Here is a 17,500-nt window from a genome sequence, read left to right as displayed (position 1 = left end):
CAACTTAGAGAAAAGAAAAAAAAGAAAAGAGAAAAGAAAATTCTTTTGTTTTTTGCATCTTAGCGTGTTTTTAAAACAGTTTGTCTGTTTATTCTATATTTTTAAATTTTATTCCTAAGATGCTTTTACGAGCCGACACATTTTCAACCTCATATGTAGTGAACACACGCGCCTTTTCAGCTTAATTCTGGAGAGTTCTACGTGCATTAACAACCAGCAAAACCTCGATAAAACAACACGAGGATAGACTTTTTACTTCTGAAGAGAGAAAAAAAGTGTGGGGGGGGACAACAGAACTAAAGAATTCTTTCTCTGATGAGAAATTTTAAATCTGAAATTAATTAGAATCAAAGAAAATTCTTGTTTTGTTTTTTTTTGTATCTTAGCATGTTTTTAAAACAGTTTGTCTGTTTATTCAATATTCTTCATTAAAAATGTAATTAAAGTTCTGAATTTTTAAGATGAGGGCTAATTGTTTCTATTAATTGTATTGATTGGACTATTGTTCTCATCTTGAGTGTTATTGGTGCCACGTTTCGGTTGGATTGTCCTTCGACCTTCATCAGCCATGTTGGTTGTTGTTTGGAAAAGAAAGGAGAAAAATTACTAGTCTTTTTCTCTTTTCTTTTACAAACCGCAACCAACATGCCTGATGAAGGTCAAAGGACAATTCGACCGAAACGTTACACCAATAACACTCAGTGATGCAAGTAATACAAATTTTTTAAAATATTTATTTGCGAACTGTTATCCTCATCTTTATAGTTGTTGTTTCACGACGTTTTGATCAACTCTCTGGCCTTTGTCAGGTGGTTAGTCGCGACGGGAAAGGAAGGCTGAGTCTCTTAACTGTATCTTCAGTAATTACTGCCTTCCATAGTTGTTGTTGTTCCACCACGTTTTGGCCAACTAATCCTCAGGCTTTCTTTTGGGTAGGATTGAAACCGTTATCTTCAAAATGTACAGTAATTACTGAGGATACAGTTAATAGACTCAGCATTCGTATTCTGTCGTGGTTAAGCATCCGATGAAGATGAGTAATTTATTTGTTTGTTTGTTTGTTTGTTTGTTTACTTATTTGATTGTTTATCTATTTGTTTATTTATTTATTTGTTTGTTTATTTATTTGTTTGTTTATTTGTTTGTTTATTTATTTATTGTTTATTTGTTTGTTTGTTTATTTATTTGTTCATTTATTTGTTTATTTATTTATTTATTTATTTGTTTGTTTATTTATTTATTTGTTCATTTATTTGTTTATTTATTTATTGTTTATTTGTTTGTTTGTTTGTTTGTTCATTTATTTGTTTATTTATTTGTTTATTTATTTGTTTGTTTATCTATTTATTTATTTGTTTATTTATCCTCTGGCCTTTGTCACGTGGTTAACCGGATACGAATGCTGAATAACTGCATCCTCAGTAATTACTGCCTTCTATAGTTGTCGTCTGACCACGTTTTTGCCAACTAATCCTCTGCCCGGCTTTGGGTAGGATTGAAACCACCATCTTCAGTCAATGCTCATCTGGAACTGTAGAGATTCAACATCTCTATCCACTGCGCCACTCATCTCAAATGATCAAAGGTTGATATGCCGTAAAACAAAAACAACCACCCAACCAACCCTTTGTCCTTAGATTCTTCCAAAAAATAATTTTTAAGCGATTAATAGGAATTCGTAGGCATTACAGCATAAATTTTGTAAGTTTGAATAATTGATTTATCTCCCTTTGTCCTGGATATGACCTAAAACTGTATCCGATGGTGAGGCCCCACCTTAGGGGCCTTGGGGTGTGTGGAGCCACCTTTTAATTGCCATTGCTCCCAGGTCCACTCCGACTCGGAGTGGTAGTACCTGTTAGGGTCCCAACTATGGGTTAAATAGAATCTGATTTAAAAAAAAAAAAAATTTTTATACTCCATTAAGATCGTTCCTCAAAATGACTAGATTCAGCATTAAATAACCTGAAAAAGGGTTGATATGCCGTAAAACAAAAACAACCAACCAATTTGGGGTCAGTTTCATTTTTAATTGCCTAGTTTAAATTTTTCTATGCAAGAGAGACAAGATATTTTTATTTTTAATACTTCAAAATAAAACAAGAAACTTGACCGCTCACTGTGAAAAACATCAGGATTTCTGGTATTATTTGGATTCTTCAGACCACTGTTATTGAGTGTTATTTTCACAACATTTCGGTCGATGTAACCTCCGACCTTCTTTAGGTGTATCTTGTCAAACTCGGGGAATCTTTCTGCCAAATTCAGGAATCTACATCGAATTTCGAACACAATGCTTCATTTAATTCACGGGGAGTAGCATGCTCTTGTTCTGTCAGCCATGACTGGGTAGCAGGTCTAAGTAATTCAGAAATTGTGTTTTTAGTGTCCCCTGCACTAACAGTGTCAGAAATCTCGTGAAAACTATTGAATAATTCCACCCGCTATCTTTCGAAGCTTATAACTCCTCGAAAAATGTCATTCAAGCCCTAATTTTTTTTCACTTAAAGGAGCAAGGACCAAGATTTCATTAAAAAAAAAACAAAAAAATTTTTTTTTTTAAAAAGGTTTTAAACTTCGGACTTTACAGGTAAATTTCTAAAAAACACTACTTTTTTTGTTTTAAATTTGAATATATTATTTATTGATCTTTTCTCTTCAATTTGTGATATATAAAACTTTGGTGAGTAAATTAATTATTTACTTTTTAATAGACATTTGAAAATGGGGTGGGCGTGAATTAAAAAAAAACGTTTGTCTAAAATATTATATTCGGTTTCTTGGAAAGAGCATAAAATTTCACATTGACCCTGAAAATATCGTAAAAATAGAATCAATAGAAAAATTTTGATAGATTTTTAAAGTTTAAAAATTGAAAAATACCGAACTCGTAACATTCAATTAATTTCATTACTATTTTTAAAAAAATATTTCTATTACTTTTTATACAACTTTAATAGTTTATTTTGGAAGTATAATCCATAAAGAAAATAAACAACCCACCTTTAAAAGAGAAATTACGAGTTTTTTATATTTTATTTGCAGTTTCGTGTTAGGGGTGTCAAAAATTCCTACAAAAATTCTGATACACCTACCCCTGCACTGAAGACTGAACCTTCAACCTCCAGAAGAGTGTAACTTTACAATTGAATTTTACCAAGTACTTTATCTACTATGCCGCGTGTCTTTTGAAGAAGGTCGGAGGTTACATCAACCAAAACGTTGTTTAACTAACACTCAAGATGAGAACAGTAGTCTGAAAAATCCAAATAATACGAATAACTAATTCTGTGAAAACAACAAAAAAAATTTCAGTGTGGCCGATCAAAACATAGTGTTGCTAATTACTTAGGACTTCTATCCAGTCATGGCTGATGGAACGAGAGCATGCTACCCACCGTGAAGTAAATAAAGGGTTCCGTTTGAAATTCCGTCCAAATTCCTGAGTTCGACAGAAACATTTGCGAGTTCGACAAGATACACCTGAAGAAGGTCAGAGGTTACATCGACCGAAACGTTGTGAAAATGACACTCAAGATGAGAACAGTAGTCCGAAGAATCCAAATACTGCAAATAATCCTCATCTCAAAAACTCATAAATCTCCTCTCATTGAATTGGTTCTCTTGTAGTAACATGTACACAGTCTATTATATATATACAGAACTGTCTCTCTCTCTTCATATGTACTCTGTTTCTATATCTCACCAATGTCTCCAACATGAACATCTTAAGACATATGAACACGCAACACATGAACACTCCTAAGACTGTCTCTAGATATCACTCCTAAGACTCTAATCTCTCTATATCTCACCAATGCCTCCATCTCTTACAACATGAACATCTTAAGACATATGAACACGCAACACATGAACACGTCTAAGACCGTCTCTATCACTCTAAGACTCTCACAAATATGAAAACAACAAATAACATTTGTCATCTTCGAATAAGAATTACATAACATATCAAGAAAGCATAAAGGAAATTTGAACCAAAAACCTGAAAACTTACCAATTTGTATACCATACATGATATGTTTTAGAATCTTAGGAATCAGGAATCAGAGATAGATATTTTTAGAATCTTAGGAATTGGAGATAGATATTTTTAGAATCTTAGGAATCAGAGGCAGATATTATTGGAATCTTAAGAATCGGAGACGAATATGTTTACAATCTTAGGAATCAGATATAGATATTTTAGAATCTTAGAAATCAAAGATGGATATTTTTAGAATCTTAGAATTTGTATACCATACATGATATGTTTTAGAATCTTAGGAATCAGGAATCAGAGATAGATATTTTTAGAATCTTAGGAATTGGAGATAGATATTTTTAGAATCTTAGGAATCAGAGGCAGATATTATTGGAATCTTAAGAATCGGAGACGAATATGTTTACAATCTTAGGAATCAGATATAGATATTTTAGAATCTTAGAAATCAAAGATGGATATTTTTAGAATCTTAGAATTTGTATACCATACATGATATGTTTTAGAATCTTAGGAATCAGGAATAGATATTTTTAGAATATTAGGAATCAGAGGCAGATATTATTGGAATCTTAAGAATCGGAGACAAATATGTTTACAATCTTAGGAATCAAAGATGGATATTTTTAGAATCTTAGGAATCAGAGGCAGATATTATTGGAATCTTAAGAATTGGAGACAAATATGTTTACAATCTTAGGAATCAGAGATAGATATTTTTAGAATCTTAGAAATCAAAGATGGATATTTTTAGGAATCAGGAATAGATATTTGTAGAATCTTAGGAATTGGAGATAGATATTTTTAGAATCTTAGGAATCAGAGGCAGATATTATTGGAATCTTAAGAATTGGAGACAAATATGTTTACAATCTTAGGAATCAAAGATGCATATTTTTAGAATCTTAAGAATCAGAGTTCGGCAAGATACACCTGAAGAAGGTCAAAGGTTACATCAACCGAAACGTTGTGAAAATCACACTCAAGATGAGAACAGTAGTCCAAATAATACGAATAATCAATCCTCATCTCAAAAACTCATCGACGTAACATCAGGATGTATCGAACTAACTTCAAAAACCCTGTTTTCGTTTTTATCTCTGCAGAAGAATTGGATGAAGAAGAAAGCACAGCGATGAAACTTGCTGATCTTCGAGATGTCCGCCCGTTCCCTGTGCACATGGTGGTTGAGTTTCTCAAACTTTGTTCTTCCTATTTGGTCTTCGTTGCGTTCCTCCTCCTGATCGGGAAGCATGCGCTGATCGCCGCTGCAGATCTTTGGCTCGTTAATTGGAAATGGAAAGAACCGAGCATCATATACAAGACTCAGCCAAATAGTACGATTGTCATTCCAAAGGTGGGTTACTCGAAATTGTCCGGGATTTAATGAGAAATACTATTATGTCCTTTTATTTATTTATTTATTAGAAGTTTAGCTCGGCTTTGACAGGCCCTATGTACTGTTCATAACTCTATGTGCCTCAAGTTCTTGATGAGCCGTTCCATGTAAGTTAACAAATTTACTGAATTGATTACTATATCGTCCAATTTCTACTGTACACTCTTTAACCCTTATCCTCGAGTGGCCTCTTGGCCTTGATAATGTGGTGATGCCTGTGTAAAAAAAAAAAAAAATCTATATATATATTAAAAAGTTTGACTCATGTCCTGGTAAACTACATCTAAAATTTCAAGTGTTTAGACCCAAAATTGGCGGAGGAGTTTGGTAGAGTCTGCAAAGGTCAACTCTTTCAACTTTGATCTCTTGGCAGGCAAATTGTCGCCCAAAAACTGATTGAAAAACTTGCTGCATGTCTGAATACCCTTTATGTAATATTTCAAATGTTTAGACCCCAAATCGGTTTCATAGTTTGCTAGAGACCTCAAAGGTCAAATCTTTGGAACTTTGACCTCTTGGCAGCCCAATTTTGGACCAAAAACCGATTAAACAGATTGTCCTATGTCTGAATACACTTTATGTAAAATTTCAAATGTTTAGACCACAAATTGGCTGAGTAATTTGGTAGAGACCGCAGAGGTCAAATTTTTTAAACTTTGACCCCAATTTTGTCCCCTTAACATTTATTGTTTTTGGCTAAAATCAAATTAAAAAGTTTGATCCATGTCCAAGTAACCTACATCTAAAATTTCAAGTGCTTAGACCCAAAATTGGCAGAGGTGTTTCATAGAGTTTTCAAAGGTCAAATCATTGAACTTTGACCCCTTGACAACCAAATTTTTGGCCGAAAACTGATTAAAACGATATTCCCAAATCTCAATGCCCCTTATGTAAAATCTTGTAGAGTAATTTGGTAGAGAAATGTAGACACACACACAGACACTTTCACTTTTATAGATATATAGATTACTTTTTTTTCCAAATAAATCATATTGGACTGGGAACATAAGGTGACTACTATTTGGGATCTTGGTTAATAGAAGACTGTGGGGAGTTGCGCAGCAAGATGTCTATCCACATTATCTTACACTTCTGCGTGTTAGTACAGTTAGAGAAGCAGGAAACAGGGAGGGAATTTCAAAGTCTAACAGTCCCAGAGAAGGAACTATTAGAGTAGGAGGCTTTCCGGCATTTAGGGACCTCAACAATGAAATAATCCAGATCCTTGGGGAGTGATGTCAAAGGTGGTGGGGGTCAAATTCTAGGGCGTAAAATCTTCAGTCAGCGAGTTATGCGACCCATATATTTTATGGGTGTAATGTTGACGTCATCTGGGTCAAATAAAAAGAGAAACAGACGAGAAGTCGAGAGATGGTGATGGTGTTACATGATAAAAGGGCTGTCCCCTTTTCATGTAAGTGAAAAAATAGGGAATTAGTTAAATGTAAATATGAAATAGGATAGTCAAGGATTCGAACTTGCAAAGCTAGATTTGGAATTGAAAATTCCAATCATAATTTAAAATAAATACAGAATGTTATTGAAATAAGGAATTGCAATTGTTTAGCTTACATATCTGTATATGGAAAAGGAATGTAATAATTTTGTTTCTGTTAAGGAATTTAATCGTCAACTGAAATTGTAAACATATTTTGTAAAAATGTTATTTGAAAAATAGGTTACTGAACTCGGGATCATGTCAAGTTTGGCAACGTGACGCATGTCATCCAACGTGCTTTATGAGCACATGTTTAATCATGCGATGACGTGACGAGTTCTCAATATAGTTTTTAGATGCAGTCTGGGAGAAGAGTCGGAGAGAAGCAGAGAGGTTCAGACCAATTCTCCGTTAGAATCAAGACATCCTCTAGAAGTGAGAGGGTTTTAGAAATAACCACGTAAAGAAACTTTGAATTCCTCACGCGAAATCATGGACCGGTCATGAAATAAAGGACGTCATCATCTTTGTGTATCTGCGTCTTCTGTGTTCATCATTACAACGAGAAAGGTAACGTGATTATATTATATGCACAACTGTCAAAACGTAAATGGCTAACGCACTATCTCTTGGTCTATCTATCAAGATATTCATAAATCTCCTCTCATTGAATTGGTTCTCTTGTAGTAACAGGTACACTGTCTATTATATATATACAGAACTGGCTCTCTCTTTATATGTACCTGTTTATGTCTCTGATATGCTATCTCTTACAAACATGAACATCTTAAGACATATGAATACTCAACACATGAACACTCCTAAGACTGCCTCTAGATATCACTCCTAAGACCCTAATCTCTTACTAAGACTCTCCCAAACAAAAACACTAAATAAGAACTCACGTAACATACGCACAAGTGGTACCTTCTAAAAATAACACCCTATGCAACATATTTGTAGTTTGGTGCACGTGACTAGTCCACTCAAGCAAGGGTGGGTTTGAAAAAAAAAAAGAAACTGGCGTTACCACAGTAACAACGCAAGGCTCCATTAAAAAGAAAAAAAAAGAAAAAAAAACAAAGGAGAAAAAAATGCAAAACGAAATAAATTTTTTCCTTTGCTCTTTATTCTAACACTACACTAAGTTTACTGTTTTATTTCGCTACAGTTGATATTGTGTAGAACAATAAGAAAATCATAGTGAAAGAAAGGACACACTTAGGGAGGTATTTTGGTGGTCAAGTCACTAAATAGAGATTAGCTGGTTTCCCGGCATAGCCCAGGATGTAATAAAGATTGACTGAAAACCATGTTCTAGCTGGTTTCTAGGCGTTGCCAGGGATGTAATATAGACACATTATGTTGTATATTACCTGTTCTCTTCTCCCTAAGGTAAAACAATTTCATATACATGCTGTAAATTACCTATGCTAGGGATAAAACATGAACAATACCAGTCCTAGGGTAGATAAAACAAATAATACATAGAGATGAAAGATTCCTCTCCCCTAAGAATAAAACATATGTTCAATATCTGCTTTTGTTTTTTCATTGTTTATACGGTCCCGAACACACATACATACAATAGAACAAAAATATACAAGAAAATTAGAAAAAAAGGCTGATATGCATTTCATTCATTTAAAGATGGTTTAAATATACACGCACACGCAGAAAGTTTAAGCAGCAAAAAAAAAAAATAAATAGAGATTGTTAGGGTTTGTATTACTGTACACATAGATTCGAAAAAGTTGTCAAAAAACAAATATATAACAAATAAATGTGATCAAAGGCAAGATAAGTTACTTTTCTACCTAACTGGATATATTTTTCGTGTTTTTATTCAATGTAACATGTTTATTCAGCTCGAAAAACATAGTGTTTACCGATGTATTGGAAAATTCAAGATGGCGCCCGACTCTCTCTTTAACACGGTAAGTTTGGGAAGAGGTGTTATAAATAATAAACTAGACAAAATACTATTAAAAACCCACCGAATATATGTCAACCTATGTCACTGTAATATATATTGAGCGAGTTTCTAACAGTATTTTGTCTAGTTTTATATTTATAGCACCTTTCCCAAACTTACCGTGTTAACGAGAGAGTCGGGCGCCATTTTGAATTTTCCAATACATCGGTAAACACAGTATGTTTTTCGAGCTGAATAAACATGTTATATTGAATAAAAACACAAAAAATTATCAAGTTAGGTAGAAAAATAACTTATCTTGCCTTTGATAACATTTATTTGTTATATATTTGTTTGTTTTTTGACAACTTTTTCGAATCTATGTGTACAGTAATACAAACCCGATTGTTATGTTCAGATATACTACACGAGACGAAAAATTGTTTTGATAATTGTTGAATTCGGTTAATAAATTGTTTTGAAAAAATGCTCTTGACATATCTAAAGCCTTTGATAGGGTATGGCATAAAGGTTTACTTCATAAGATCGCTAGCTATGGTATAGCTGGAAATGTCTTCTCAATTATTAAATCATTTCTTTCTGATAGGTTCATAAGAGTAGTAGTTGAGGGGCAAAAATCAGAAGCTCACAGTATTAATGCCGGTGTCCCTCAGGGGTCCATCCTGGGCCCAACTCTTTTCCTGATCTACATTAATGATCTTCCAAATCACATCCTTACATCATTTGTAGACATTTATGCTGACGACACTACCATTTATAGTAGCACATCTAAGACAGTAAACGACCAAGTTCTCTCCAATTCTCTCTCCTCTCATCTTGAGCACGTAGTACAATGGGGAAAGGAGTGGCTGGTTACTTTTAATGCATCTAAAACCAAGCTTCTCTCTTTACATCATCAACATTCTAATCCACATTTGGCATCAATTGAAATGAATGGCTCTCGTCTTCAGGAGGCCTCAAGTTTTGACAAGCTTCTGGGCTTGACCATTACTCCTGATCTTAAATGGAACACCTACATCAAATCTGTTGCCAAGGCCGCTGGAAAAATGGTGGGATCTTTCTATCGATTCGGTAAATATCTCACTGCTGATGCTATTCTCTATCTATATAAGAGCCAGGTACGCCCAAGGATGGAATACTGTTGCCACATCTGGGCAGGAGCTGCTAGAAAGGACTTGTCCTGCCTTGATAGAGTTCAAAATAGACTTCGTAGCCTCGTAGGAGATGTCCTTTTCTCTTCCTTGCAACCTCTATCTCGCAGAAGAGATGTTGCGAGTTTGTCTCTGATGTATCGTTATTTTCATGGAAAGTGTTCGACTGAGCTTCAATCTATGGTCCCCCCTCGCCAAACTTTCACAAGAAACACTCGTCTAGCTGTAAACACTATCAATAATTCCCCCCACTCTTTATCTGTGCCTAAACCTAAACGTAGATTCCATGAACAAAGCTTCTTTCTTAGAACTGCACGCCTGTGGAATTGTCTTCCGTTTTCCTGCTTTCCGGCTGACTACAATATGGTTGTGTTCAAGTCTAAAGTAAATAAGTTCTTGATGAGCCGTTCCATATAAGTTATCAAATTTAACAAATTTTCATTACTAATGATTACTATATTGTCCAATTTCTACTATACACTCTTTAACCCTTATCCTTGAGTGGCCTCTGGGCCTTGATAATGTGGTGATGCCTATGTAAAAAAAAAAAAAAAAAAAATATGAACTCACACGAACACAGAGAAAGAAAAAGTAAGTCAGTATGTCATTCATAAAAATTTGTGTCCTAAATGTCTTGCTGGATGAATGTTTACATATGCCAATCAAAAAATTTTTTTAAAGTGAGTTGCACTTAAAGCGTGTTTCGTTCGGAAACGAAAATACGCTATGGTCAAAAATAAGATGCAGAAATGTGAAATAGTTGAACTTTCCAGCTTTTAAAGTGGTCAATTGTTTTGTCTTTGAAAAAGGGGTAATTTATTGTTTTTGTGTTAACGGACTTTGCGTTACAGAAAAGAAAATTTTTTTCTTTCTTTTCTTGAGAACAGTTACAACTGTTTGTGAAAATCATAGTTTAAATGTATAATTGTCTATTATATATATACAGAACTGTGTGTCTCTCTCCCTCTCTCTCTCTTTATATGTACTCCGTCTTTATATCTCACCAATGTCTCCATCTCTTACAACATGAACATCTTAAGACATATGAACACTCAACACATCAACACTTTTAAGACTCTAATCTCTCACTAAGACTTTCAAATACTCACATGAAGAACAATACAAATATATACGCCATCTTAATAATATAACACCCACCACGTAACAATAGCAACACATTCTTAAATGAATGGCTCTCGTCTTCAGGAGGCCTCTAGTTCTAGCCAGGTACGTCCAAGGATGGAATACTGTTGCCACATCTGGGCAGGAGCTGCTAGAAAGAACTTGTCCTGCCTTGATAGAGTTCAAAATAGACTTCGTAGCCTCGTAGGAGATGTCCTTTTCTCTTCCTTGCAACCTCTATCTCACAGAAGAGATGTTGCGAGTTTGTCTCTGATGTATCGTTATTTTCATGGAAAGTGTTCGACTGAGCTTCAATCTATGGTCCCCCCCTCGCAAAACTTTCACAAGAAACACTCGTCTAGCTGTAAACACTATCAATAATTCCCCCCACTCTTTATCTGTGCCTAAACCTAAACGTAGATTCCATGAACAAAGCTTCTTTCTTAGAACTGCACGCCTGTGGAATTGTCTTCCGTTTTCCTGCTTTCTGGCTGACTACAATATGGGTGTGTTCAAGTCTAACGTAAATAAGTTCTTGATGAGCCGTTCCATATGAGTTATCAAATTTACCAAATTTTCATTACTAATGATTACGATATTGTCCAATTTCTACTGTACACTCTTTAACCCTTATCCTTGAGTGGCCTCTTGACCTTGATAATGTGGTGATGCCTATGTAAAAAAAACAAAAAAACAACATTCTTCTCCTCCACCACCAACAACACCGTCATGCATGCCATTAGACTTGTCAATCTGTCATTGAAAGCAGAAATCTTATATGTACAAATAAATGAAAGTTTTATAACCAATCTATCTATATATCTTCTTTTTTTTTTGCATGGAGGTCACCACTTATCAAGGCCCGGAGGCCACTCAGGGATAAGGGTTATTGCATGTACAGTGATCAATAAGATAGTATGGTAGTAATTATTAGTATTGGAGATTTGATAGAGTGTCTTACTTAAGAGGGCGGTTTGTCAGGAATTTGTTTATGTTGGACTTGAAGACGGTCAAGTTGTAGTCAGGTGGGAAACAGCTCAAAGATTTTTAGAGATTATTATTATTACTTTTTTTTTGTAGTTTCAAAAAGATTTTGATATTTTTTTTTTTTTTTTTTTTTTTTTCGGATTCAATTTATTTCTGTGATTTCATATTGCTATTATTAAACGTATTTGATGCCCAATTTTTATTTTGTTTCTTTGCAGCTCATTCCTGTGAACGACATGTATTATGTGTGCATCTACGTCGCCATCTGTGGGAGTGTGATCGTGATTACAGGTCTTACTGGGCTTTTACTAAAATTCACTCTGGTTAGAGGAGCTGGCCGCCTCCATCATAAAATGCTCACTTTTCTCACAAGCCTGCCAGTTATGTAAGTACAAAATATATCTGTTGCAGGGGGAGGGGGGAGAGGTGTCTGTCTTTATTGCATCAATGTTCACATCTAGTGTCCTCGAGTGGTCTGTGTCCCAACATTGGCCCACCTGGAATAAAAGCTCTCTCATGCATAAAACCGATGCAAGTCTCATTTCTCTGGACAATTGGAACTTCATTCAGTTTCATAGTCAGAATCACGCTGCAGTTCTCTGCTCATCCTTAGAAGGAGGGTGGGAATTTTTCTATCTGCTATACATCGCGATTTCTCATTGCCTCCATGAGAAGTCTTTTATCTTATCAGAATACCTGACAACTGTGTCAATCGAACTCGAATTTTCAACTCTGAACTCCTTGCTAGCCAATCAAACCATCTAATATAGTTAGTCTTACTTTCAATTATATTCGAAACTAAAATACACAGTGACATTAGCAAAGAAAAAGACGACTTTACAAATTGATAGAAGTTTAATATTGGTTTTTAATTATAAGGTGAAGCTCGAATGATTCAAACTCGAGATAGATAACTCCAAAAACATCCGCAAATTAATATTGGAGGGAAGATTATCTTCAAACAGGGTCCTGAATTGATAATTGAGCACCGGAGTAGATATTAATAAGTCCCTTGTACCTATCCCCCCCTTTTTTTAATGGAGAGTAGATAATGCAGTGGATGTGTTATCGGTAGCTCCAGTAACTCTTGCTTCTCCTTTTTTGTCCCTCAGTCCTCATTCAAATGAGTGACTTTTCTGACAAAGAGTGAAGAAAAAGCTGCTTTAAAGGGCGGTAGTACTTGGTGAACAGTAGTCTGAGATGTCGGAAATTTTTCTGTCTCTATGTCTATCCTTGTGACCATGTCACTAGTAAGGGTGCTGGAGGTAAACGTTTCGTCTGGGCTGACGTTATCCGCCTGATAGTCAGGGACCAAACCTTGGATTAATCACTAAGGAGGCTGTCCTATCAGCAGGTGTAAAGTACTTGAGCTGCTGTATTGCCATTTGGTGAATGGATTCTGAACCATGCAGTAGTCTCTGGTGGGGCCTCTCGATGCCATATTAGTGGGTAATTGTTACAGCTTTACCTTATCATGTGCTACATAAAAAAAAATTCCTGTCCTTTTCTCTCTTACTTTCCCTCTCTATCCTGCTCTAACCAAGTATGCCGACCTGTTCCACAAATCCCAAAACCTCAGCATGAAATATCTCCAGAAAAAAAACTTGAATAAACCTAGAACCCCATCTTCCAATGTAGACCCCTACTACCATGTCTCCTTCTCCAACATCAGGGGTCTACGTTCCAACCTTCCAGAGGTTGAAACCCAATTATAGGAGACGAAACCGGACATATTATTTTCAAGTGAAACTGGAATAGGGCCGACCACTTCCCTAGATGAGTTCATAATTAACGGATACTCTAACTTAACAGCTAAATCTGACCCCCAAGATCGCCATGGGCATGGAATATGTGCCTACATTAAAGATAGCTTCCCGTGTGGCAGGGATATCTCTAGAGAAGATCCTAATTTACCCTATATGTGCTTCCGGGTTGCACTTGCTTACACCACTGCATTTATATTTGCCCTCTATCGGCCCCATAACAGCGGAGTTACTGTCTTTAAGAGTATATCTGAGAAAATAGACCACATCCTGTCTGCACATCCCTCGGCTAACATCCACATCTGTGGTGACTTCAACATCCATAACGTGGAATGGCTGACCCACTCAAATAAGACAGACGATGAAGGGAGGTTTTGTCATGATTTTGCCATTGCTTATGACTTCACTCAGATTGTTCGCAAGCCCACCCATGTGCCCAATACTATAGATCAATATGCAAGCCTCCTAGACCTTTTTCTCTCAAATGTTTTCTCTATCATTAAATCATTTCTCTCTGATAGGCTCATAAAAGTAGTGGCCGGTGGACAAAAATCAGAGGCCTGCAGTATTAATGCTGGAGTCCCTCAAGGTTCCACCCTGGGCCCAATTGTCTTGCTGATATACATCAATGATCTCCCTAAAACACATACTTAAATTATTCGTTGAACTCTATGCTGATGACACGACCATCTACGGCAACACATCAAAGGCTGTAAATGACAAAGTTCTCTCTCCTCTGATCTCAAGCGTGTGGTTCAATGGGGGAAGACATGGCTGGTTACCTTTAATGCATCTAAAACCAAACTCCTATCTTTACATCATCAACGCTCTGATCCCCATCTGGCATCAATTGAAATGGATGGCTCTCGTCTAGGAGAAGCCCCATGTTTTGACAAGCTTCTGGGCTTGACCTTTACTCCTGATCTGAAATGGAACACGTACATCAAGTCTGTTGCCAAGGTCGCTGGAAAGATGGTGGGATCCTTCTACTGCTCCAGAAGATATCTCACTACTGATGCAATTCTCTATCTATATAAAAGCCAAGTACGTCCAAGAATGGAATACTGCTGCCATATCTGGACAGGAGCTGCTAGAAACAGCCTATCCTGCCTTGACAGAGTACAAAATAGACTTCGTGGCTTAGTGGAGGATGCTCTTTTCTCTTCCCTGCAACCTCTCTCCCACAGAAGAGACGTTGTGAGCCTGTCCTTATTTTATCGTTATTTCCATGGCAGGTGCTCGTCTGAACTCCAATCTCTGGTCCCTCCTCGCCAATCTTTTATGAAAAACACCCGTCTAGCTGAATTCACTGTCAAAAACTTTCCCCACTCTTTATCTGTGCCTAAATCAAAACGTAGATTCCATGAACAAAGCTTCTTTCTTAGAACTGCACGCCTGTGGAACTCTGTTCCGTATGCCTGCTTCCCTTCTGACGACAACTTGGATGTCTTCAAGTCCAACGTAAACAAAGGATGGAGTACTGCTGCCACATCTAGGCAGGAGCTGCTAAAAACAGCCTATCCTGCCTTGACTGAGTACAAAATAGACTTCGTGGCTTAGTGGGGGATGCCCTTTTCTCTACCCTGTAACCTCTTTCCCACAGAAGAGACGTAGCGAGCCTGTCTTTGTTTTATCGCTATTTCCATGTAGACACTTTTGTTTTATCGCTATTTCCATGTAGACACTTTATTAAATCTCCACACTAATGTACTGTACTTGCAATAACCCTTATCCCTGAGTTGCTTCCGGGCCTTGATAAGTGGATGATTTCTGACCAGACGTACAATGCATTCACAACACGTCAGACTGATATCATCAGGTTTGATGAGTCGTAATCGTTTGACCTCCATCGCACTCAACGACATCCCACACTAATCGCACTATTCATATCATAGACTCCATAACAATATGTCATCGAAGTAATGTTTCGATTCCTCTCAGAATCATCTTCATGGTAGTAGATGTTAATTTCAGTGATAGATAAGTTATTTCCCTTGATTAATTTTACAAAAAGTGGAGACTATTTCAAACGACTGAATCGTGACTACATTGATTCTTTGCCGCCATCTTTGTTATTAAGTATTTAAGGCAGCTGTTCAGGAAGTGAAGTAAATGGACCAGTGAATGCCTGTAGATGTTGTAGGAAACCTCAACTTTTGACTACTAATGGGGGGAGGGTATGACACCAATGATTTCGGCGATCTTACTTATAACTCACGATTATGACAATCAACCAATCAGAAGCTTCAAACGTTACTATAAAATTATCAAATTTTGGATTCAATTCAGTTCGCTGTCAACCTCCGTCTTCAAACAACTGAATCATGACTGCATTGATTCTTTGCCGCCATCTTTGTTACTAAGAATTACTCAAAACTCGAGATCGTGATTTAATTTACTGCAGCCATCTTTGTTCAACATAATGTCTCAACATTTCTTTAATGTCAAATACAATTCCATTTGGTTATATCAATTTTTACTTGTTATGGCCAAACTTTATATTTGCGCCTTGTTTGATGGTGGCCTGTACGGAAAATATGTCTTGCTTAAATGTAGGTATGAAAAGAGGATTTTTAAGAATACAGTTACAAATTTCGCCTCTTTTCAAGACTATATCATTTATTTGACTTACCGCCATCTTTGTTCGACATAATGTCTCAATACTTAACACTATTAGCAATTTCGAACAGAAAAAAAAAGAAATTAAATAAACAATTGATTCTTCACCGCCATCTTTGTTATTAAGAATTATTGAAATCGTGACTGCATTGATTTACTGCCAATCCTACTTTACCATCTACCTAAACTTGTTATTTCTTATATAAATATGGAGACAGACAGACAGACAGACATAGTGTAAAGTGTTCAAATTAAACGTAGTTAATCACAAAGATGACTTGTAGAAATGGTGTTGCTGCGAAGGAGAAAAAGAACATGAAAAACAAAAACGTGACGTCTTTGCTGTTACATCCATCGCCAAATCGAAGTGACGAAGGTTTAAATTAAGGCTAGTCAATCGAAAACAGGGGATGACTTTCGAAAATATTGGCGAAAAAAGCTACCCCTCCCTGTAGAAAAGTGCCAAGTTGAGGGTGAAGGAATTAATGATTTTTAGCCAATTTTTCGATATTTTTCGTCCGAAGGGTTGAGCTTCAAAATGATATTAATCTCGTGAAAATCCGTCGCCTCTGTCGAAAGTTTTTGCAAGACATACAAACATACATACATACATTTTAACAGACAGATGAGATTTATAATATAGACTACCGAGGGGTACCTGGCATTGCCTGGGTGTTTGGAGGTGTGTGTGTTAAAAAAAAAAAGTTTTAGTAGGAAGGTGGGATTGGACCCCAAAGCCTTGACGCGAATGTGGAAACAAAAGGGAAAAAAAGCCAGACACCTAACCATCTCGGCCACAATGGAGATGAACTGAAAGAGCTTTATGTGAAGATTTATGAATCAAAATAAACAGGTGCGAGAAAGTGGCGTGATATCTGACCTAGTTTTGCGCTGCAAGCCAGATCATTCACTTTTCAAGACGCAGCAAGCTCATAAAAGTCGGATAAATTAAATACACACATGACCCCCATAGTTATTATGATTTAGACGTGATATAAAGTTTTAAGAATACATATACACATTTTGCCTTTTATATATATAGATGGCAATTCAGCTACACAAAATATCTCGCGTTTCATTGTGAG

General features: G+C 36.2%; 1 protein-coding gene across 14 annotated transcripts in view; it reads left to right on the top strand.

Annotated features, from left to right (window-relative positions):
* LOC145271243 (ATP-binding cassette sub-family C member 8-like) overlaps window positions 1-17,500 on the top strand; it is a 528,909-nt gene that overhangs the window by 466,194 nt on the left and 45,215 nt on the right. For all 14 annotated transcript variants that reach the window (XM_080126810.1, XM_080126808.1, XM_080126809.1 and 11 more), the window contains 2 exons: window positions 5,107-5,357; window positions 12,252-12,418. In XM_080126810.1, coding sequence (XP_079982936.1) covers window positions 5,107-5,357; window positions 12,252-12,418 — 418 coding nt within the window. The remainder of the gene's footprint in view (window positions 1-5,106; window positions 5,358-12,251; window positions 12,419-17,500) is intronic.

This window comes from Euprymna scolopes, chromosome 46 (genome assembly GCF_053919585.1).
Source record: "Euprymna scolopes isolate OS-2025 chromosome 46, ASM5391958v1, whole genome shotgun sequence".
Classification (NCBI taxonomy): Eukaryota; Metazoa; Mollusca; class Cephalopoda; order Sepiida; family Sepiolidae; genus Euprymna; species Euprymna scolopes.
The sequence above is the reverse complement of the archived record's forward strand: the minus strand, read 5'-3'. Positions and strand labels throughout refer to the sequence as shown.